This window comes from Halichoeres trimaculatus, unplaced genomic scaffold, assembly GCF_033239565.1.
Source record: "Halichoeres trimaculatus isolate MK-OKI-2021-1 unplaced genomic scaffold, fHalTri1.1 fHalTri1_scaffold_21, whole genome shotgun sequence".
Lineage (NCBI taxonomy): Eukaryota > Metazoa > Chordata > Actinopteri > Labriformes > Labridae > Halichoeres > Halichoeres trimaculatus.
Genome location: NW_027437199.1, coordinates 19356515 through 19380376, shown reverse-complemented (window position 1 = coordinate 19380376; position 23862 = coordinate 19356515). Strand labels below are relative to the sequence as shown.

Here is a 23862-nt window from a genome sequence, read left to right as displayed (position 1 = left end):
AGTGATCGTGCCGAGGACTGAGAGGGAGAAGGAAAAATATACATATCGTTGGACTCCCTGAGGGAGTGGAAGACGAGGCGCATCCTCACCCTCTTTACACACACAAACAGAATTTACATGCATGCACACATTTAGTCTCAGTAAATCAACATGAGTGATTTTCACATTAGACTGCAATCCCTTAGCCGCTCTCCTGTGACTACTCTTTATTGAAAGTGCTCTCACACACACTTTGCTCCCTCCTATCATTTCCCTCTCCAACATCACTTCCACTGAGTGCAGCCGTCGGTCTGCTCTGTAGGAAAAAAAAAAGGCAAAATATACCCTGACATATTCTCATCGCTAACTACATCCACACTGTGAGCCGGTGTTTTCAGCCTTAAAAGCATTATCCTGTTAATATTTGGAACCAAGATGGTGCCCATTTAAGAAAATGCAGACATTGAATAAAGCCACCTCAGCCTGGGAGAGTGCTATGTCGTGTATGTGTGACCTTGCAAAGACTAAAAGCCCACAGTTTGATAACTTTGACAATAAAAGGGAAGATAAAAGAAATATATGCAGCGCCGCCTCTGGGTTGATATGTAAATTAAGAGGTAATGGGTGAATAGGAGATTGTAATAGAATGAAAAAGACGATTACTGAGAAAGGGAAAAGGTGTTTGATAAAAAGAATAATAAAAGGGGGGCATTTCAAATTAAATAATTGCAGTCTGCTTAAGAACTCAGAGAAACAAAGTAAGTACAAAGGAAACAAAAGGTAAATGAACTGCAAAAACTAAGCGCCCATATTCATACCCACAGGGTGCCTTTTCTGTGATGGTATTTTTATTTTACTCCACAATCTTGATCTGCATTTGGAAAGCTACATCCAGAACACCGTGTTTCATCAGTTTTCTTGGTGTGCACAACTTTCCAAAGTGAATTCAAGCTACATTATGTTTCCAAGCTTTGTTTGTACTGGTTAAATGCATCACACCTACACAGACACCATCACTTTTTATGAACAGAAACACAATGGCTTTCATTTATCAATCCTGCGTGTTACTTGGCGCAGATCTGGGTGTTAAAAACAGTTCACGGCAATGCTTACGTGTGATTTATGAAACGTGCATACGCATGATCAGGTGTTGATAAATGTGGCAGCTGAAAACAATTGTAATTTACATAACACGCCCCTGAATATTCAAGACTCAGCAGGCCAAACCCTCTGATTTTACAACATGGAGGGACGCATGACGGAAAAAGGGAACTTCTCCATGCTGGTAATCGACAACGCCATAGCAACAGAGGTAGAGAGGAAATGATGCCACGTCATTTGGCTGCCCAAAAAAGCGGTGGGAAAGTAGAATGAATCAGAACAAACTCACCTGCAAGGACATCACTGCAGTGATTCAGCAGCGTGGATGTGACAAACTAAACTACAGCAGAGTTTTAAACATTTAATTTACACATCCTTTGTTTATACCCTGATAATTAATCTGTGATGTATGACTATTAGAAGCCACAATATTATTAATTGTTTTCGTTCAGGTCCAGTAACATAGAAAGTTGTCTTTTAAAGATGTGTATGAGTTTTGAAAGAAGCTGCAGACTCCAGCCTGAACCTGTCACAGACTGAGGAGGGAGTGGAGCTGAAGTGTGTCGATCGTGTGCAGTCACGCATGGGTAGACCGGAGTTTTATGATTATTCTTACCATGAGACGAGCACATAGGTTGTGATCTCATGTAAATGAACGTCTTCTGTTAATAAATAAGTCACTTATTCCACACACAGTTCATGTTTATATGATAATATTATGAGGAATGAAATCGTAATCTTCACAGTAAATCATGTAATCAATACAGCTTCTTTAAAAGAATCCAGGCTGAAAGTTTGATCCAGCGTCGTCTGAATGTTCTCTGCAGAAACTTCATCATGGACATGGGAGTGTTTGAAAACTGATAACTGCCTCTCTATTTTATTTATTTATTTATTTTGTAAAGTAAACAGATAGAGGACACACATTTTTTTATGTGGAGAAATCAGCTGACAGCTCGTTCTGCTCTTTCATAGCAAAGTGTTTTAAAGATTGGCGGAAGAGGATTGAAATGTTAGAAACATTGTTGGTGTCATATCTAATTAAAAGATCTAAATATTAATCTAAGAACATCAATGTTTTGTGCTCATATGATCTAATAACTCTCCTCCACAGACGGATTTTCCTCGCTGCACCGCACTCCCCACTGACATGAAACTTGCGTACATGAACTCAGACCTGGCGTGGGATTTGATCATACCCGACGACCACGTTCAGATTAATAAATGCCAATTTGTGCATGGAAAGGAGTGTACATCCATTTTTCAGGCGTACGCATGTTTGACAAATGAGGGTCAATAACCCAACTACTATACTCTGCTACTAAAGTCTTGCTGTAGGATAACACATCCCTCTGAGGCAGAGTGGAGTCGATGTCTTGCCAGGTAGAGCAGTTTGACCCTGACAAGAGGGTCCGAGCTTAGTATCAGGAAAGATGGTCATAATGTTAAAGCTGATCCTTGTTTAAACTGTAAAACCTGAGCACAGTAAGCATCGGTGTCCGCACAGGAAAGCTTAAGATTTTTCTCAAGGTAAATGCCTTATTGAATCCAGCCCTGTAGTTGACCCTGACCCCTGATCCCTCAGACAATGGGAGGATTACTTCAGATAATCATCCTGTAAAGAGAGCTGAGTGGTTCTATAGCTGCTTCAAAGAAAACGTATATGCTACTCACTCAAGGACATCTCTGTTGAAGGGCTTCTTGCTGTTTCCCAGGAATTCTCCTATCATTTGTCTGCTCAGGCCTTTTCTTTGTAGCAGGAAGTGAGCAACGCCGATAGGTGTGTCAGGGATAAAGCCTCGTGAGATCAGGAACTGAAGGCCTTTGTCAGGATTTCTGCAAAAACACAGAAAGAAATTTGTCAACGTTTCAAAACTGCACAAAAAGGAAGTAGATTGTCTTTGACCAACAATTTGCTCTTTAATATGCTTGATTACTTTAGCAGCAATAACTATTTTTATCTGAATAAACAATTTTCAAAGTAAGGAATAAACATGACACCCAAAGCAGATCAGAACAAAGTACACTGAAGAAAAAAACAAACTTGGATGAATGTGTTTTAATGTGGTGTCTGCAATTGAAGTCAAAATGATCAGCACTCAAATGAAATTTTGACGGTTCTTTTTTTTCTTTCCACTTGCTGTTTACCAGATTATTTACTTTTTGTGAAATAATTTTGATAATGATTTAACCTTAACTCTATATTCAATCTGAACAAACCAAGTAAAGCCTCGACTTTGCTATTTAAAAACCTTAAACTTTTTCCTTGATTGAAAAAAAAAAATCTTACATCTAGTCAAGTCTACATAATCAAACACGAATTAGTTAGTAAATAAAACAAAATTCAACCTTACTGAATGAATAAGTGTGAGTTTAGTGCGTTGATTTAGTTGCCAAGAAAAAAAGTAAAAAAAAAAAAAGAGGCCTACACGATGTTTTTTTATTGTTGTTTTTTTTAACCATATTTTCCCTCTCCAGCCTTTCCCAGCCCATCCCAGGGCAGAGGGCTAAACACTACATAGGTTGCCAGCCTATCACAGCACTTAAGGTCTTTGCACATTAAATTTCCATTACTTTCGAATGCCTTTATCAGATCCGTAATCCCCCCCAAAAATCAAACAAAAAAATCTTGCTCACTAAATCCAGTGTGTTTATTTTTTCATTAATTGCGAAGTTTGAGAAAAATTGAGAGGAATCATCAAACAGTGACAAGGATTCAGTGGTTCTTTCTACTTGAGAAAAAGAAAAGAAAACACTGAGTCTATCAACAAGACAAGAGCAGGGAGACACATGCACAGGCAAACACATACACAAGTCTTCATTCATCATCCAAATATAGCAGGAAATTACAGAGAATGTGCCAGGAAATGTGAGAATGTGACATTGCATGTAGCCTACGGCATCTCTGAATAGTCAACCAACTCTGGGAATGAGCAGAAAAAAACGCAAAAAAAAATCAAACCTGTTACAAAAAAAAAGTATGGCTGTGAATGTGCAAACGTGATTGACACAACATGGGATTCAATTTTCTCTTTCGACGTGCATTGATTTCAATGAAAAAACAGACCCAGTGTGCAAAGGCCTTAACACCTAGAGCAGTGGTTCTAAACCTGGGTTTGATCAGACCCTAGGGGTTGGGTGAGTCGGTCTCAGGGGTTTCGGCGAAGACACACCCGTCTCATTGTGTCAATTTGTGATGAAAGTGGTCGGACAAATATGTACAACATGGATTCACATGTATCAGCGTCCTATCTGCATGATTTGCAATGCCAAGTTGAGCAACTCTAGACTCACACCGGCAAAACTAAAGGAAGTGGCACTTGCCAAGGTGAAGCCACACGTATCTGAAATGGTCTCAAAGGCAACAGCTAAAGTCACACTGATTTGCAGGGATTTAATTTGTTGTGAGTTCATGCACTGTGTCGGTGGTGTTCTTGGAACAAGGTGATGTTCATGCATGGTTCATTTTGTGCACCAGTAAAAAACATATACCTATGTCTTGAATTTGAATAAATTCATATTATATATTTCACTAATGAAGGGTTCGGTGAATGCGCAAATGAAACTGGTGGGGTTCGGTAGGCTACCTCCAACAAGGTTAAGAACCACTAACTTTGAGACGGACAACCTTGATAGCTCAGACTCTCACCTATGGTGTCAACCTGATGAGCATATTTTTGAAAGAAAACTGGAGAGCATGCAGAACAATGCACACTCCACACAAACCTGCCTAGCTAGGGAACTGAAGCCTCCCAGCCCAGCACGGCTCCAAATCTCTAGCCAGACTCTTCTCCTATGTTGTGCCCAAATGGTGGAATGAATTACGTAACTCTATACGATCCATGGAGTCCCTTTCTACTTTAATCTGACCCTTCTTCTCTTTGTCATCAGTGGTAGTATGAGTCAGAAGGTCTCAGATCTAGCTGTTAGTGATTATTTAGCACTGATCATTGAATGTTGTTGAAGGTTGAACTACATTGTTGCAGTCATTTATGGCTACATTATTTCACATGGAGGGAAAAGGCACTTCTTTTTGCACTTAATGGCAGCACCTGCAGCTAAATAACTTGAAGCACTTTGTCAACTAAGGTTTTTCCTTCTGTCTAAATTCTTGCTTGTGTTGTACGTCACTTCAGACAAAAGCATCTGCTGAATAAAACTCTGAACTTGTAGAAATGAACACATTGTTGACACATTTTCAAAGGATACAAAATAACATCATATATCATTAAATTACTGCAAAATTCCAGCTCTTCGCAAAGCTTGCTAGTCAAGGTAAACATTATTTTTTTCTGGACAATGGAGTGACTACTGAGTAAAAACTGCGTAAACATCTTTTTTAGTTTCCAGAATCATTTTTTTACAACCAAATCCTTTATCATAAGATGTTTATAGGACTCACTGATGGTTTTTACCTGACTGCATAGAAGAAGTTGCGTAAACGAGGAAATTTCACTGCGTCTATTTATAACCCTATTAGACACAGGACAGTTGCTCCAGGGAGGCGGCCACATTGTTGCCAAAGCTCTCACTCTCCATTCAGTGTTTAAACCACAGCTTTTACATAACTCAGCCATGTGCTCTATCTATGTGTGTGTGTGTGTGTGTGTGTGTGTTCCACAGCTAATGGGTTTAGTAAGGCGAGGGCGGTGCAGAGGGGAGGGTAAGGGGGGGAATAAAGGGCAGGATAGTGGGATGAGGCTGGAAGTGGACCAGACAGAGCAGATGTGCGGGAATGGGAACGTGACGATGGAAAGAGAGCACGATGAGTGCCGCCTGAAAGCATCTGCTGTGGCAGCCTCGGCACACTCCCAGCTTCAAGCTCGCCCTCGCAGCTGAAGGTGATGTCTCGCCAAACGAATTGGCAGATATCATGCATTTGATGTTTTCCCAACAACAGATGAAACACACATGGTCATTATTATTTGTAAGCAGAGAAGGAAGCAGGATGATGGAAGGAGACAAAATGTTGGATTGATTCATATTTGTGCTGCAGAAGAAGACTGTGCTGATAAGCCAGTGTCATTTCTCCAAATATGCAAATATTTTAAATCAATAAAAGGCTGTTTTGCAACATACAATTAAATTTTGGTGTATGTTGACCAAACATTAGAACTAAGATAGTAGATTCACAAAGAAATACATGCTAATCATTCTTTTGAAGGCCATACAAGACATTCTACAAGACATATCAAATGACCTCCTTTGTTTGTGAAGACAGAGGACGTGGGTAGAGCAGGTGATTCACAGCTGAAAATAGAAATCTCACAAGGTTGATGTGTGAAAAGGGGACAGAGTACAGCATAAAGATACACACAGAACACAAAGGGAATGTGAAAGGAGGTGCCAGACAGGCCCCAGATGTTATGCTAAGAGCATAACTCCCAAATGAGCTGCTGGATGCCCTGACATCTTCATCCCTAAATCACACACTTTGCCTCCTTGATGGAGACATTTTTGCCTTTTATCCCATCATACATACAAAGCTGCCTTCAGCTACGATCTTTGTGTACTCGACTTCCCCTTTGATAGGGTCAGTATTTTAGATCTGTTTAAGATGTGTGAGGTGTCCTTGCCTCGGAGCTGTGGTTTACAGCCTTTACATGGGCTGACGTGAAATGCTGCATGCTGCCAGGTGCACACATTTCTGTTTCATTACTGACCAGTGATAGATTGATGGCTCAGTTAGCACATCCATGCATTTTCAAGGCAGAAATATGATAGTGTCAGTATGAATGTTTCAAGACCCCGGATCATTACTATGATGTACAGTGGCTGTGTCAAAGTACCACTTTGCATCATCCATATGTACTGCTGGAAAGGCAGAGGTATATTCTTTATTTATTTTTCACAAAGTATGGTTACCTCAGCCAATCCCAGCATGCCCAGTGTGCAAGCAACTTTGCATGTTGATGATAGCAAGTGGAAGAATATCCTGTGCGGCTATGATAGTGGAAGTAGCATGGGACAAGAAAAACAACCAAAATAAAACAAGACACCAAATAAAGCTTTTCCTAAACAAGGGTGAAGCTTGGCTCGACTTTCACATGTGATTAGCTTGTGCTAACATACCAAGCCATGTGCACGGCTCTAGAGTCTCTCTTACATAGAAACACAATGCTACAGGTTGTTTCTGGGCTAGTGGGTGTGTTTACGTAGTTACAGTCAGAGGCTGTGGGTGTGGGCTGCTGCTGGCACTGAGCCAAGGAGGAGGAGCCCAGTTTGAATGTTGTGTTTACTAACAAGAAAGAAAAATTTCTGCAGACCCCAGCTTTAAACTGAGTTTTTCCTCCATTCAAATAAAACATTATTTTTTCAAAGCTGTATTTATTATTTTATGCATATCTGACTTGATTGTACAGAAGAGCTTCAGGGCCACTAAAAAAAAGTCCAAATTTTTTTTTTACAAACATTTTTTCTGAGAAAAAAGTCAGAATCTTGACTTTTTTTTCTGAGAAAAATGAAAAAAAAAATGTTTTTTTTTTTTTAAATTCTGACTTTAATCTCAGAATTCTGAGAAAGAAATCAGAATTATGAGATTAAAGTCAGAATTCTGACTTTTTTCCCAGGAGAAATAGTGATTAAAAAAATGGATTTAAGAAAAACAAACATTTTATTTACTTATTTTTGCTGTGGCCTTAATCCTCTTTTGTTTGTCTTTGCATAATTTGCTAAAAATCAGAATTGGGCTCATTTACCATCTGACCTCTGCTGATAATACTGTTTCAAGGATTAACGATACACCATGTCCTCACTGTGTGTTACACAAGTGAGTGTTAGGACAATATCAGGCAGGTTTTATTGATGTCTATTGTAGTGGCTGAACTTCCTGTGGTCAACACAGAGGGGCAGCTGTGGCTCTGTGGTAGAGTCAGTCGTTTCTCAACAGCAAGATCCACATGCATAAGTATTCTTGGGCATCACACTTAAACTCAAACTGCCCCCGGCGCTTTGGCACTGGTGTGCAAATGGGATCACTGATTGGCTGTTTACACAGCAGCCTCCACCATTTTTTATCTTTCAGCAAATAGTCATTTCTTTTTTTAATCAGTTGTGATATTCTACAACATTCGTATGCACCACCTGTCTGCAGAAAAGAATTTGGAAATGCTTCCTCAATTCGCCATCTGGATTTCAGATTTGTAATTATGTGCTGGGTCATTTAGCACCGAGGGCAGACTGTTAATACTGACAAGGTCTGCGTGTGCACAAACAAACAACCCATGCACCAGCTGAATTTTCTTGCAGAGGCTCGCTCCTCCTGCAGTCAGGTTATTCCTCTCGAGGAGTTTGGCAGGCTCTGTTTTCCTGCTGTGCTAATTAGCCTCTCAACATATGCATTCAGATCGCTCGCGCCCACTCTTTCTTCACACTCACGCCTTCACCTATATATCGCTTTTGCCACCTTGTATTCAATTCATAAAGCGCTGCTGGTGCTCCATTTTCTCGCATGGAGAGTCAGTGTGATTGCTCAGTAAGCTGCTGTGATGTCTAATCAATGTTGTCACAGAAGAAAAGTCAAACAGGGTAGCAAAAATTGAAACCAATGTACTTGGAAAGCAAAGTGTATCAAAGAATCTGTGATTATTGTCTCAGCTCGTCATGTGGCTCCTTCTTTTTGCCTGCTATAAGTTGGTTCCAGCTCCCTTGTGTGTTGCCTGTGTCCTTGACAAGCCCTTCTCTGCTGTAATGGAGTCATTGTCATTCCATCCACACTCAAGGGGGAAACTTTATCAAATGGCCTCCCCCTCCAACCTCTCTCCCACTCTACCTTTTGTGTCTTTTTCAGTTCCTCTCTGTTGCTCTTGCTCTCTTTATCCATTGCTCCCTGCTTCAGCTTTTTACTCTCACTCAGGCTGGTGCACACACGCACACATACAGGCACAGACTTCAAACTTCTCCTTAATTTACTCTCCTCTGACTTTCTAACTCCTCCTGCTACTGTGGGTGCACAGGCCACCTGCTGCAAGACAAATACTCATCCTCTCCAACACATTACATTACCTGGATGTATGCATACCAGAGAGCTTTTCTTCCACATGATCAAGCAATACTCAAGTTTTAGCCTGAAGCAAACAGCCCTGTTTAAGATGCAAAGGATACAACACTGCAGGTATTAGAGGGAGAATATGAACTGGTGGAACTAATAAGGCTCAAGCTTGGTTTCCCTCTCTGTACTCATCTATCTCCCCTCTCTAGCAGACAATTTATTAAAAGTTTGCTTATCTTTCAAGGTGTTTGATTGAGGGAATGAGAGGAGAGAGGTGCTGATAGAAAAAGGTGGGAGTAGCTCATGAGATTCACAGATCCTTACAGTCCAACAGGGAGCTTTCTCACGCAGAGATTACAGACAGTGCTGTCGTGACTTTCTCAAAGACGATGCAACAAACTTCTGAGTAGGAATGGGTACCTTTCACATTTGAAACTACACAGTACTGATACCTGGTACCTGGTAATCAATATTGGTACTCAACAGTACCAATTCTTATTAATTTTGTGTGTCTTTGTGTGGTAATAAACATAAGTTTGTTGAATAATAAAAATCATTTTTTCATATTTCATTTGCATTTTGTCAACTTCTTTTCTTTTCCCCCTTTTTTATTATTATTTTTATTTATTTATTCTTTTTTTGGTGGGGGGGCATGATGTGGGTTAAAAAGGTAAACTGTACAAGTAATAAAAAAATAAATAAATAAATAAATAAAATAAAATAAAATAAACAAATACAAAATCAAAAATAATAATAAAATCCCAAAGTTTTTCAATTTAACATTTTTATTTCTCAGTGCATAAACTTGCAAAGCTGTGTTCATGTCCAGCATGGATATCGCTGACTCTTCCACTCCCTCTTAGTCACAATGATGTGTTTGGTACCATAGATTTTATGTGAATTGCTACTCAGCACCATGGGTGGAATTTGGTTGGACATATGGAAAGTACCAAATTTGGGACCCATCCCTACTTTTGAGTCTTTCAAATGAAATCTGAACATATACAGACTACAGACATGATCCCCTGGCAACCCAAATAACTATCAGACTACTATCAAAAAGCCCATCTGAAAGCTAACTGTAGCAAGTAGCAAACAGAACATAGTAGTGTCTAAGCAAAATATTATATTTTATATACAGCCAGTAAGTTAGTTATATTTGTATATACATGAGTTTACATTTATATGTATGTATATGTATATATATATATAAATATATATATATATATATATATATATATATATATATATATATATATATATATATATATATATATATATATATATATATATATATATATATATATATATATATATGCGGTTAGATTCAGCGGGACTCGGCAGGTCTTTGTATACCTCTGCTTTTAGCATGAGCAAATTTCAGCCAGAAGAGGAAGTAGATGACCATGATAAATAGGGCTGCTAGGCTCCAACACAACAAACAAACACCATGACACACACATAGATCTCAGCCATCATCGTTAGAATGTTGCTTCCTCTTTGAGTGGCTAATCAAAAAAGGTCACACGGGCCCTCTCCCTAAGCAGAGCGAGATGTTCTCGGCCAGAAGTCTATAGACTTTATGGTCCAACTATGACCTTCGTCGGACAGCTGCGTGCACGTATTGACTGATTTCTGAAGAAGTCTTCGAAAATCTCTAGCGTTCAAAATTTCAGTCTTTGATGATTTGCAAATAAACTTCTTCAGTCTGAACTCCACATCTTGAGGTCTGAGGAGCCTCAAAGATGTGTCTACATCTAAAGTAACCTGATTTTAACAGTCTGTCTTTTTACCCAAAGCTACTTCTGTATAATCTTTCCTCTTTGCAATTCAGATTAGAAAAATCTCAAATTGGACTGACATCTTATTTTCATGGCCCTCTGTTTAATTTCTAATGTTATCCATATTTTGTTCAATTCCTCCACAGATTACTGGCTCTGCCTCTATTCTGCAGTAGCAGCACAGCTTGTTTCTGCTCCTCTTGTTTTCTGTGTCACGCTCCAGCATTGAGTCAAAGTTAATCAGCTTTATTGTGCCCTTTTATTGCACTGCGGAATTTGGCAGTGAGCAAAAGGATAATGGGTGTTTATGAGCTCCAATCTTCTAAATTTGTATTAAATGACTTAATTGGGGGAATATCTTTACAAAATCTTGTAGTGGTTGTGCACCCAAGGGAACAGAGTGTTTTGTGTTTCCAGAGGGTATTTTTAGGAAGCAGGGAGGATGTCTACAGCAATGGTTGAGGTGGCAGGTGGAAAAAAAGGCTGCTGGATTGAAATGTTAGCAAATTTTTCATCCCAGTTCCCGAGGTGCCAGGTGGAGGAACTTTTAATTACATCCACAACTCGCAGCAGGATGACTAATGACAATTTTCGGCTTGGTGGATCGTTGCCATTATTTTTAAATCCACCCGTTCTGTATTCCTCCTAATTGTACCCTGCTACTCCATCAGCTTTTGAGCCTTACTTGTCAGTGACGTGAGATAGTCTGGTACATTTTTGGGAAATTGTTGGTTGTTTTGACCCTCCAGGCTACACTCTGGTGAAAAGATAATTAGGCATATTGCAAATCTTCCTGTTTAAATATTCCCTTCCAAGTGTGCTATAGGCTGCTGAGCACATGTTCAGAGGTTATATCGAAATAAACAATTTAAAAGGGAGAACTGTGAGTGTTCACTGATAAAGGTAGATTATTTATGCAGTCTGTAATATATTAAACTATGTGTTTAGTGATCTCTAAAAGAGGGGCTGTGGCACAGGGTAAGAGTTGGTCTCTTGTTCGAAAAGTTGGGAGTTTAATTCCAGGTCCTACTGTCCAAAGTAAAAAGGAGACAAAATAAGGCAATTGGTCTTTGGTAAGTAACTTTTCTGTTGTGACCATAGACTGTAAAAAAATTGTCATTTCAGAGAGAGGTTGCCACAAACACTGCTCCCTCCGGTGGCTGGCTGCAGTATAGGTCAAAAACTTTGTCTCCCCAGTCATTCCAGATGGGCTGTGGTCAAACTCTAAAAAATAAATACACCTTGTAGAAAATTTTCCCACATCCATTTACTGTGATGATATGAAGATATTAAAGTCCTCTTTTTTTCTGAAAAGATTCTTTTTCATTAGGTATTAGAGAATAAAAACAGGGTTTTACGTCACGTTTAATGATGATTGACAGCTGCCGTTCTTGTGTAGTTTTCAGGTATAGCAAGATACATCGGAAAGAGGAGCCCTGAATAGGTCAGACTCTGAAAGAAGAAAATTCGATAAATATCCTTGTCAGCCTGTTATGTCTGTCACTCAACTCCCCATTCTGTCAGTTTGCTTTCTAATGTCTGTTTTTTTTGCTAACACTAGTCTCCCTAGTGATCACCTGACCACTCCCTAACGCAGGGGTGGTCGACCTGCAGCCGGAGAGCCACATGCGGCTCTTAGTCTTTCAGTGTGCGGCTCTTTGATCCATTCATTAAAAATATATATATTTTATTGTTATGAGTAGTGGTGTGCTGATCAATCTTAAATATTGATATATTGATGCCAGTGTTGTGATCAGTATTGATCAATACTTGGGTGATGAGATTGATACTTAAGTTTCAGTTTCTTTTCTCTACATCGCTAATGTGCTCATAGCTACCTAGAACTTTATCTGGAACTTTATGTCTTCTGCAGTGAAAACATAAATTTGTATTTGACACAGCTCCAAGTACAAATTGAAACACACTTACAAACACAGTAAATGCTGATTTGAAAATTTTATGTCATTTTGTTTATGTGTGAGAGGAAGTGCATTTTTGATGTGGGTCTTTGTAGTACCACGATAATTTTTGTGGCTCTTGGTCTAAGACTGGTTGGCCACCCCTGCCCTTACGTGTTTCACTTGTGTCTTGTTTTCTGCACTTCCTGATCCTTTCTGCTCCCAGTGTGTCCACTCACCACTCACCAGATAAACTTATTCAGTTATCAAGCATTCTTTGTGTATCTAGCTTCTTGTGTTTAGACCCCTTTTCCGACTCCTGTTCTTGTCTCTTGCCTGCCGTTTCCATGCCCCTGCCTGTTCTATTGCCTCCTGGCTACAACCCTTGAACAAACAAGGGCTACGATTTGGATAAAGACTTCTGGTGCCTCTGTCTGTGCTGTGATACTTCACTCAGATTCTCTCAGAGTTCCTCATAGTCTCATATGCCGCGTTTCCACCAAGCAGTCCGGGTCGGTTCGTCTCGGTACGGTGCGCTTTTAGCGGCGTTTCCACAGACTCATCCCGGGACGGATCCCTAAAAACCGAGACGAGCCGTCCCACTTTTTTAGGACCCTTTCGTATGGGTGCCAGACTGAACCGATCCGCTCTCGGGAGGTGGAGCAACACACTGCAGACGGTTGATTGGTCAAAAGAATCATCACTCACCCCGACAGCGGCTGCATTTCTCCTTGCGGCTCACAGACTTCTCTGAAACGAAGCTTGATTGCACTTTGTAACAGAGAGTTACATGAAAATCACAGAGAGGACGAAATGCTGTATGTCTTCCATCCGTGCTCTTTGTTTACTGTGTCGCGTTTTCTTCTTTGTTGGATTTAATCGCGGGGTAAGCTGCTACGGCGTCGCGCTATTGTTTACCAGCTGTGGCTTCCGGCATCCGGCTTACACGCCGCCCACCACGAGGGGGCACAGTTTGCTGTGGAAACGCACACGGGATCAGACTTAACTGTCCCAAACCGTCCCAAACCGTACTGAACCGACCCGTACCGCTTGGTGGAAACGCAGCTATAGTCTACTCCAGGAGTAGGCAACCTAGGGCAAGGGTGCCATAGCTGGCACGTGGGGCTTCTTATGTTGGCATGCAAAGAATAATTTCAATAAGGTAAAGGACAAAATAAATAATATAACTTTGTGTTGTATTCTATTTAACACTTAACAAGAAATTGTGAACACTATAAATGTTCTTATGTAGCAATCAAACAAATTACGTAAAACAATAAATTTAAATCATAATGTTACAAGTGCGCAAACATGTCTTGCAAGGGTGTCACCGCAAATCTCTTGGGACATCAATGTGCTAGCTCGCAATTGCATCCATTCAGCTGTGTTATCAAGGCAAACAAACCAAGTTCTTGTAATTTTTTCCAACATAGCTGGACAAGGGAGTATGGATTTATTGCCAGAGATTGGCAAAGATCGAGCTATATGCACCCTTTGCTGTGAAAGTATGGAATGTAGGACACAAGGTGGGCAGTGTCTTTTAGAGACCAAAACAGTGTTAGCGAAGTATGCAAAACTAAGTAACAGATTCAAAACTTTCTGTACTGTTAAAAACAAGGCAATACAAGGAAGTTATATACTTTCTCACTGAATAAACACTGAAACAGTCTGAGCTATCAGAGATTTGAATGTTAAGTAGACTAAGTGGTCAAAAGCAGAGTGGGTTTGCCTCACATCTTCAAGGACTGTTTTCTCTTTTAACAAATCAATACATCAGACTCAGTCAATGCTGACTCAGGTGTGCTGTCATCACCATAGCAACACTTTCTCTTCCCATCTCTGTCTGCCATGTAAACACCTTGCACCTGTCCTGAGGCCGTCTTGCTGGGGGGTCTTATCTGGTTTTGACTTTGTCACTCTTCACTAAAGAGCGAGGGGTGAGTGAATCCACAGTGACTGAAAAGCTGAAAGTGGTAAACACAAACAAGGTTTTTAAGACAGGCGTGTTTTTTCTCTGGCTGACATGTTGTGAAGTCACACAGGAAAATGCAAGTGGGTGTCAGGTGATGGTCTGAATACAAGAGTAACCTGTGCTGGTTTTTCCACTTGAACTAGAAAAGAAGTCAAACACCCTCTCACCACAGCATTTCTTCTGCTCTTAGTGACCATTTGTACTCAGCCATAAACTGAGTTTAGCAAACTTACACTCAAGCTTAAAGGGGCAGTGAGGAGTTTCAAGGTGATCTTGAAGAAGTCTGATTTCTAGATATATGCCTCATATTAAAATGAGATTACCCAAAAAAGGCTGTTTTAAAATGCTATTTCTCAGCTTCCTGGTCAAGTCTGACAGGAATGATTTATTGCCCCTAGTCCCTATGACAACCCCACAAAGAGAGATCTGTGTTTTCATCTGCTGAAAATAATTTCTTGAATTAATTTTGTAGTAATGGCTGACAACAGAGCTGGAGTGGCAAGAAAGAAAAAGGATGGAAGAGAAGAAGAAAGCGAAACAAGAAGGTGATGGAGCACAAGCTAAAGGCTAAAACACAAGCTAATCTGTTTGTGCTTATGTTCATTCCAGCCCACAGTCAGCAGTTATTCTGCAGTGGTCTTTTCAAACTTGAGAGTCTATAAATAAAATGAAGAGTGATGCTACGCTAGCTCTGCTTAGAAGATAAGAACTGGACATATCCAGGATTCACTAACGACTCACTAACAATAGCGCCACCTCACTTTTGATTATTACATTACCTCGTCGCTTGTATCTGGTAAAAAGTTGTGTTGAACAAAGTAAATTAGTGTTAATAAGGAATTAATTTTCTTTCATTTGCTTCAAAACAAACACAACTCGGCAAGAGTCACGTCCTCATGAGTATTGATAGTAGGTGCAAGGGCTTATGGGAAACAGAGCCTTTTTCCCAGGAATAAGCTTCACAGCCCTTTTAAGGTCAATTCTATATCCAATAGTTCTTAATTTTATACTTTCAGGACTAAATTAACACAGAAAGGAAGAAAGACTGTCTAAACTTTTATCTAATGCTAGCTTCTGCTGTTAGCCTACCTGGAAAATGACGTCGCTACCTACAGTATGCTAGTAAACTGACAACACTTACAAGGCCAAGAAGCACAGCATTTACTCATTCATGAGATGATTGGTTGTCAAACTCAGCCAGTCCTGGAGAGATGGAGTTAAAAGATAACCTGTTAAAAAGTAGGATGTGGTGTGCTAATGAGCTAACAGGTCACATTGGTACCTTCACCCATTTTTTCTGTTTTTAAGATTTAGGGATGCTTCAACCACCACAATCAATTTTACTGCATGGGCAGTAGCATCACCATTAAATGTTAATTAAATGTTGATATTTTAATTAAATGAAAAATTAGTCATTTTCAGCCTGACATCTCATTGCTGTAATACCAGAAAAATATCATAATCTTGTCTCCACACTTGAAAAGCTTGTTACTGATATGTTGAGTCATGGGGCACATAGCTTTCACCTTAATTTTTTCAGCACAATATTTAAAACCAATGTATAAAAGCTTTGTTTTCAAACAGCATTTCAAACCAACACTCACTTGACTGAACTAGCTGCAGATAATCTGACAGAAGACACCTCTATAGCCAGCTAGTTTTAGTTGTTGGGTGAAAAAGGGAAAATGTGACATTGTTCCTCTTTGGCTGAATTCAAGAAGCTGTCTTTTAGGTGAAGTGATGTGAGGCGTATCTATTGTTGTCATCTATCGCAGCTTGATCAACCAGTTAATGACAGAGGCCGTGAGGAGTGTTGGAATGAACCATCTCTTATCTCTAACTTGTCTGATATGTTTTTTAGTTAGGTCAGTAAGTCTCTTATCTCACCATGATTTCCCTTTCCTTTTACAAACCAATCCTCCCAAACGTCTTTGCTTCTATAATTCATCTTGTCTTTTTTACCCCTGTAGTGATTTATCTGTCTGAGAAGAAAGAAGACATCTAAGATCGAGAAAGACTTAGGATTCTTTCTGTTTGTTCTCTCAGCACAATTGGGGCATGTGAGGAAAAGTACTTTCTTTGCTCTTTGGGTCCAGAGGGACACAACAAACTTCAGGTTCAGAGGAGGGGCTCTGGGTACAGTCTGTTTTATAAGTTTTACAGTTTTTACAGTGTTGTGTCTGTCCCTGAGCTTGTCTTTTAGGTTCCTCTGGATCGTTGCTGTGGACAATGTGCTGCCGTGGACTGGCCAGACTCCAGCTGATTCGGCTTTTTACAGTTTCACCATAATCATCAATACAATACCGAACTGTGGACTCTGAATTTGTCTTTTTTGCTCTTTCTCTTTCTGGCTACACCCCTCTGTCTTATGGCTTTTCCTTCTCTTTGTCTTTCTCTCTTTCTCTAACCCCTACACAGCCACGGTTAGGGATGGGTAGCTTTCACATTTAAAAGGATATGGTAGTGATACCCGGTACCTGGGAATCGGTACCGGTACTCAACAGTACCAATTTTTGCTACTTTTTGGTGTTTATGTGGTAAAAAATACCAATTTGTTTAATAATAAGGCATACAAGTTTTTCCATTAACATATTTATTCCTCAATATATAACCTTGCAATGCTGTGTTCATGTCCAGCATGGAAAATCTCCTACTCTTCCACTCCCTCACAGTCACAAAGATGCATTTAGGTACCTAAACATGGTACCTTTTGATTGTACATGAATCGGTACCCTTTACTTTTGACAGAATTTGGTTGGTGCCGATAAAAGTACCTAACACAGTACTCATTCCTAGCCACGGTGGGTGTCTGTCTAACAAGAGTCTGGTTCTGCCCGTGTTTAAGGGAAGTTTTTCTTTGGGATTGTAACTTGCTAAATGAAGCAAAGGTCTGTACTTATGGTAGGTTCAGATGAAATCAGACTTCTTATCTTGACTTTATGTTTTATTGTCAGGTTTTGATTTGGTCACGTCTTTCCTCTTCAGGTTACATCATGTCCTCCCACCGTTGTGATTGTCATCCCTGCTTCTCATTGTTTTTACCTGTGACCCATTGCCTCATGTATTTAAGTCTGTGTCTTTTCCCTGTCTTGTGCCAGATCGTCATGACATGTCTCGTCATTGTGGTTCTAAGTCTTTTTGCTGCCTGAGTTCGTGAGAAATTTATGCCCTTTTTTCCTAACAACGAAGCTGTGATTTTGTGTTCAATAGTCAAATTTAATAAAAAGGTTTTTTTTTTTTGAAAGTCGTGTATCTGGGTCTTCCCTGCCAGAATCCTTGCCACGATGTAAACTTGGGACTATATAAAGAAAGGCTGATTGACTGTATCTGATTACATTGCATTGTATCAGTATGTATCATTGTGACATGTTGCATTAAATTATGATGCTGCATCATATTGTAATGAGCCTGTCTTATCTTAGTACTATATTGTATCATATCACATCATATCTGATCATGTTTGATGTCATTTTGGTGACTCATTTTTTGAGGGGTAGATGTTGATTTGCGATAACATTAATATGAATAAAACAATGAAGACGTTTTAAAGTCCTACTCAAGGCAACTGTGCTGCTTTAAAATGTCTGAAATAATGAGGGAAAAGAAAAACATGTTTTCAAATATTTAAATTTCTCTTCTTTAAAACTTAAAAAAAATCATTTTCCAGTCACAGCTACCTGGTGAGCCGTGTCTTGTCAGTAGAAAAAGCAAGAGAACAATCAAATGAAAAGAATGAAACACAGAGAGTACTCACACATTGAAGAGGTTGAGGCCAATGCGGTAGAGGCGTTTTCTCATGACGTCAGTGGACAGGGTGGGAGACTTACAGCTGGCGGGGTTCTCACAGTGGTAGCGTGGCAGGCTGAGGATCATGGCCTGCAGTGCTTCCTTGGACGAGGCCTCAGATGTGGAGCGTGCCTCTGTTGATGTGCTACTGCTGCTCATCTGCTCTGAGCTGTTGTCCGCTGTCTCAGAGCCACTCCTTTTGACCTCTAGTGGTTCACCCACAGGGGAACTCCCCAGCAGTACGCCCTCCTGGGGTTGGAAGATGTGAGGGGGTCCTGTGGGTGGTGGTATACTCCCCTCTGGAAATTGAGGGGCGGCCATCTTATCAAGTGGGGTTAGGGGAGGTTGCACTCCCTCCTCTAGCTCTTCTTCACTTGGGGGAGGAGCAGGGAATTCATCATCCTGCTCCTCTCCTTCTATTTGTGGTTCTGGGGGAGGTGGGGGTTCTTGTGGTGGTGGAGGGGGATCTATAGGTTCAGCTGGGGCTTCTGCAGGAGGGGGCTGATGTGAGGTGGGTGGAGGAACAAAGGCTGGGGTGGAGTTTGTTGTTGTGGAAGGAGTCGTGACAGTACTGTGAGCTCCTTCTTGTTGGACACAGCTGCCGAGGGTGACGGACGTTGATTCCATGACTGAGGATGAAACCCGGATGTTCTGGCTGTCAATCTGCACGGTCACATCTCGGAACGCCATCATCAGCTTGCTTGCACTTCTCGACAGGTCACTTGGGTCCAAGGTGCCTTGGGATATTGTAGACTCTCCTGCACCCCCACCTTCTCCCACACCTCCTATTCCTGCTGCACTAAAAGAATCAGCACTGAACTGGTAGGTACCGCCTTCTTGCAGTGAACACATGGTCTTCAAACTCCAGTTGCTAAGTGCGTCATCTATGGACTTTGCTAGAGACTGAACCTGTTCTGTGAAAGAGTCTTCAAGGTCGGTAAGGTTGCCACCAACTGTGGCAGGCAGAGACGGTGAGCGCACGAGTGGGATGCCTGCCAAGTTGCAGCCTTCAGCCAGGGCCCGTTCAGCAGAGAAGCCTTCTGTGTTTTGCACACGAACCTTGCGCAGGGAGATCCGTCGAGGTAGACGACTCTCCAGCAGCGAGTTGCGGATCTTCTCGAAGTTCTTGCTGAGCTGGTACTGGCGGAAGGCAGTCTGGATCTTGCAGGCAGCACGGCGGGAGATGAGGTGGCCACCGTATTTGTGCTCTAACATTTCGATCTAAAAATAGAAGAAAGAAGGATAAGAAAGGACAGCATGGCCTTCTTAAAAAGTCTGTAGTCAGGCAGAATTTTTAAGAGAGAACTTTCAAAACAAAGTACAGCTGCCTGAAAAGTTGTGAGTACAAAAAAATGCAGCACAATCAAATACATGTAAGACCTTTCAAACACCACAGAAGCTTCTTCACCTGTGACCTCGCTATGCCACGTCTTAATATTCTTTCCCCTATAGCAGTGGTGCATGAAAGATGAATATGGCAGATGAGTTGAATAGCAATGGGAAAAACCAATAAAGGAGGGGGTACAGAGAGAAGGAGCAGTACATTTAAAAGTGAATGCTATAACTGCGGTGCATGGAAATCCAAGGAGATACAAAGGTTGTAGAGTTCAGTTTTTAAAACATAATGAAGAACTTCAAATATTCTTACGTGGCTCAGCAACTTTTACTTCCACACTGGCCTTGGGATGAATTTTTACAAAGCTACAGCTTGAAAGAGACAATAAAAGTGAAAGCAGACTGGCATTTGGACAAACTGACAAAGTGATTATTTCCTCACCAAAAAAACAACACAACTCATAATCTCTGAGCGTTCAGTAGAGGGCTCCTCCATGCAACTTTAGATCGTCGGAAACTGGACAAGTCATTGAATTTTCCTGTGGAAAGTTGTCAAATGGGAAACGGAAAGAGATGTCTCATAGCTATCCTCATTCAGCAGCAGCTCCAACACTAGGTGAGACCTTTGAGTTTCCCAGAACAATCAGGGTGTGGGGCTCTTTGGCAGTGCCTAGAAGAAGATTTTATCTTTTTTATGTTGCAATCCTTTTGATTCAGATCATATCGATAAGTATAGTTTTTCACTTTAACAAAGACAGGAATTGGGCTTTACAAGAAAAGCAGCCGTATGTTTACATGTCACTCAAGAAGTAAGAGCGTAGTCAGCACAAGATTGGACTATTGAAATGTATGTAAACTGCTTAGTCGGACCGATAACAGACTGAGTGTAGGTTGATAGACACACCTATATGATGTGATTGCTAACTGACTGAGGTTGGATTTGACCCAAAAGGTCTCGGAACATCTCGCTGGAAGAGGAAGTAGATGACCATGATTAATATGGTTACTGCGCTTGTGCAGTCTATAGCCCCAACACAACAAACACCATGGCTGGGGATGCTCTGATCCAACTTTTCTGGTTCCTATACCGATACCTGGACTTTGGTATTGACGGATACTAATACCAGCGTTAAATAACAACCTTCATGATCTACTGTGGGGTAAGACTGGTAATGTTTTTAGGCCTTAAAATGATTAGATGGAACTACTGAAGTTAATATTTATTTACACTATGAAATGTTTAAATGTTACCATCAAAACAATTCTTCAGAATGTACACAAGTTCTTGTCAGTGTAAACTTTTATACCCTGCAGACTGGTAATGCAGCAAAAAACAAAGCAAGAACGTCAGAATCAGCAGTTTAAACCAAGGAGCAAAGAGCCCTGGTAGAGAAAAAAAGGCAGGAAGCTGTTTGCCTTGATCAGCAACAAGGATCTCTTTCCACTGATACCGATCAGGCCTTGAGGGACATCGATAAACTGATAACCAATACCACCTATCATTATCGGAGCATCCCTAACCATGGCACATATACATAAAAACATTAAGAGCTAGTGCTGCATCCATCTCGGCCATCAAAGTTGGCATGTTGCTTCCTCTTCAGGTTAACCTTAACTAGTTTGATACACCTGCAGCTTCGCTTATCAAAAACAGAACAGAAGCAGAGAGACATGTTCTCAGCCAGAAGTCCAGTTCTCTTTCCTGTGTTTACACAGACAAAACTGGATCCACCTCTGTGACTTTACAATCAAACTATGGCCTTTGTCAGGCTTTGTGCATGTACACGTACTGACCGTCTGACATTTGGAAATCTACATGTGCTGCATTGCATGTTAAAAGGGCAAAGCATTTAACTACAGCATGATACAGAGAGTGAAAAAAAAAAGATTGAATTTCCTCAAAGGGGACATACACATATTGTTGCTGTTCCCTCTTTGTCTTATCTAATGTAGACTTTTTCCATCAGGCCGACATGTTCATTGGGTTTAATTTGGTTCAAGTTAATCATACTTTCCTTGAATTAAATTACAACTAAGTATATGGTTGTTTTGGCCACCAAGGATCAAACTGTGACTTTCAGCCTCTAACCCCCTTCCCTTCAGTCAAGGACAAAGTCAACCCACCACCTGATGCTGTTTCCTGATAGGCTGTAATGCCTTGAGGTTTGCCAATTTGTGATAAGTGGGGAGTTGAACGAGATGCAGCTTACGCTGTTGTCACTGGAGGAATGGAATCACATACAAAGCTCTTTAGAAAAGTGGAGTGACACTGAAAATCCATCTTATCTGCTCCATTAACATTTCACTGCAGAGGCTCTGCGAGCAAAGTGAGATGCGTTGAGAATATTAAGGTGGTTTTTGAAAAGGACGCTGGTTTAAAGCTCTACTGTATCTGCTGATGGTGACTTCGTCACTGTCAACTCTTGTAGACTGGTCGAACTCGGCCTGAATATTCATCAATTTTTAATCTGGATTGTTCTTTGACTGAGCTGTACGCTCTCTCAAAGTGACAAGGTTAGCCTTATCAACGCAACTGCACTCTAAAGTAGACCTTGCTAAGTTTTCTTCTGGAGGTAATATGATTGACCCTTTTACTCAGAAAGGTGTCCCTCATCAAAACAAATTCTGCAGAGTCCCACCGCAGAGGTGCCCTTGAATGGGCCATCAGTGGAGCTGAGTTTGATGAAATGTGGCAGTCAGGCTTGTTTGTTTTGCCTTCTGCATAAGCCCGGTCAGGGGTGATGAATAAAGCATTTAGGTCACGTTGTTTTCTTTATCAGAGTATCTAATGCACCTCGCCATTCAGACAGAATCATGGCCACAAGAACAAGCAGGTACACAAAAGAGAAAAGACATGGGGCGAGGAATGAAAAGAAAGACAAGCAGACAGGGTTTCATCAGTTCACTGTTTCACTGCCTTGGTCAAAAATGTGAAAGCAGCAGTATGTTCAACAATTTCTATCACCATGGAAACCTGGTGACTTCTCAGGAAAACTTTACTTTTAATGCATGAATCATAAAAAGCTATGCTAACCTTTCTGATAGGAGCAAGAATAAAAGGTCTGAGGTGCATTGCTCAGAGGAAGAGAGCATAATTCAACCTCCATGTTCCATTGAGGTTAGTTACCTTAAGGTGATAGTTGCTGATCATAACAAGTAAATCAAAGGGGCGTCCAAATTGGTTCTTTTGGCCCTCAAACCCAATATTTTCTATATTTATTGACCATACTGTGTGGTGCCTTGGTATTTCAGCTGCATAAAATTTTGTTTGTCCATTTCTTTTTGTTTGTCTCGTCATGAACATGGGGTCCAGAGCCTTCAGTCGCTCCGTTCTTCGTCTCTAGAACTCCCTCCCACCACCAGACATCCATGACATTGACTCAGTGACTGTTTTCAAATCCAGCCCCAAAACCCATCTATTCCATAATGAGCATGTGTAATATTTGGGACTAAAAATCCTGTAGTGTGTGGGGTGCTTTGAGAGCAGCCAAGCAGGTACAGTGTGTAATGTCAAAGCCAATCAAGACGTGAGCTGACTCAGCTGACTGACCAAAGAGGAAGTAAGAAATCTATCTGTAATATTTAAAATGACTTTACTCACCAACAACTTGCATTGTTACTCATACAGCCCATATCCCTGCCGTCTCCACCACTTTTCCATAAGCCCTTTTCTTTTGTGTGTTTTTTTTTTTAAATTCTACAGTCCGAAAACAAACATCTTTGCTTTCTACCATTAGTCAGTCATGTTGGTTTACACAAAGTCACGTTTTACTGCGCAAGATTTGGAACATTGAGCGTGAAGAAGCTGAAGCTCTGCTGAAGAATCTGTTAGTGTGTAGTAGTGTCCTCGGAGTGCAGACCACACACTGTAAGATCAGGCCAGATAAATCTTGTGCAATCTGTCTTTTCTTATCATCAAGTGTGTGGTCTCTAAATGTGAGAAGTTTTTTGAGAATCCCAATTTAATGTAATGTGTACCAGCCTTAAGTTTTGTACAGCATCCTTGAATATCTTGAAAGG

The 23862-nt window shown here is 40.7% G+C and overlaps 1 protein-coding gene across 2 annotated transcripts in view; it reads right to left on the bottom strand.

Annotated features, from left to right (window-relative positions):
- The window catches only part of iqsec3a (IQ motif and Sec7 domain ArfGEF 3a), a 150252-nt gene that overhangs the window by 38795 nt on the left and 87595 nt on the right, over nt 1-23862 (bottom strand). For both annotated transcript variants that reach the window (XM_074697863.1, XM_074697864.1), the window contains exons 4-5: nt 18476-19728; nt 2755-2916 (exon numbers count right to left, since the gene is read on the bottom strand). In XM_074697863.1, coding sequence (XP_074553964.1) covers nt 2755-2916; nt 18476-19728 — 1415 coding nt within the window. The remainder of the gene's footprint in view (nt 1-2754; nt 2917-18475; nt 19729-23862) is intronic.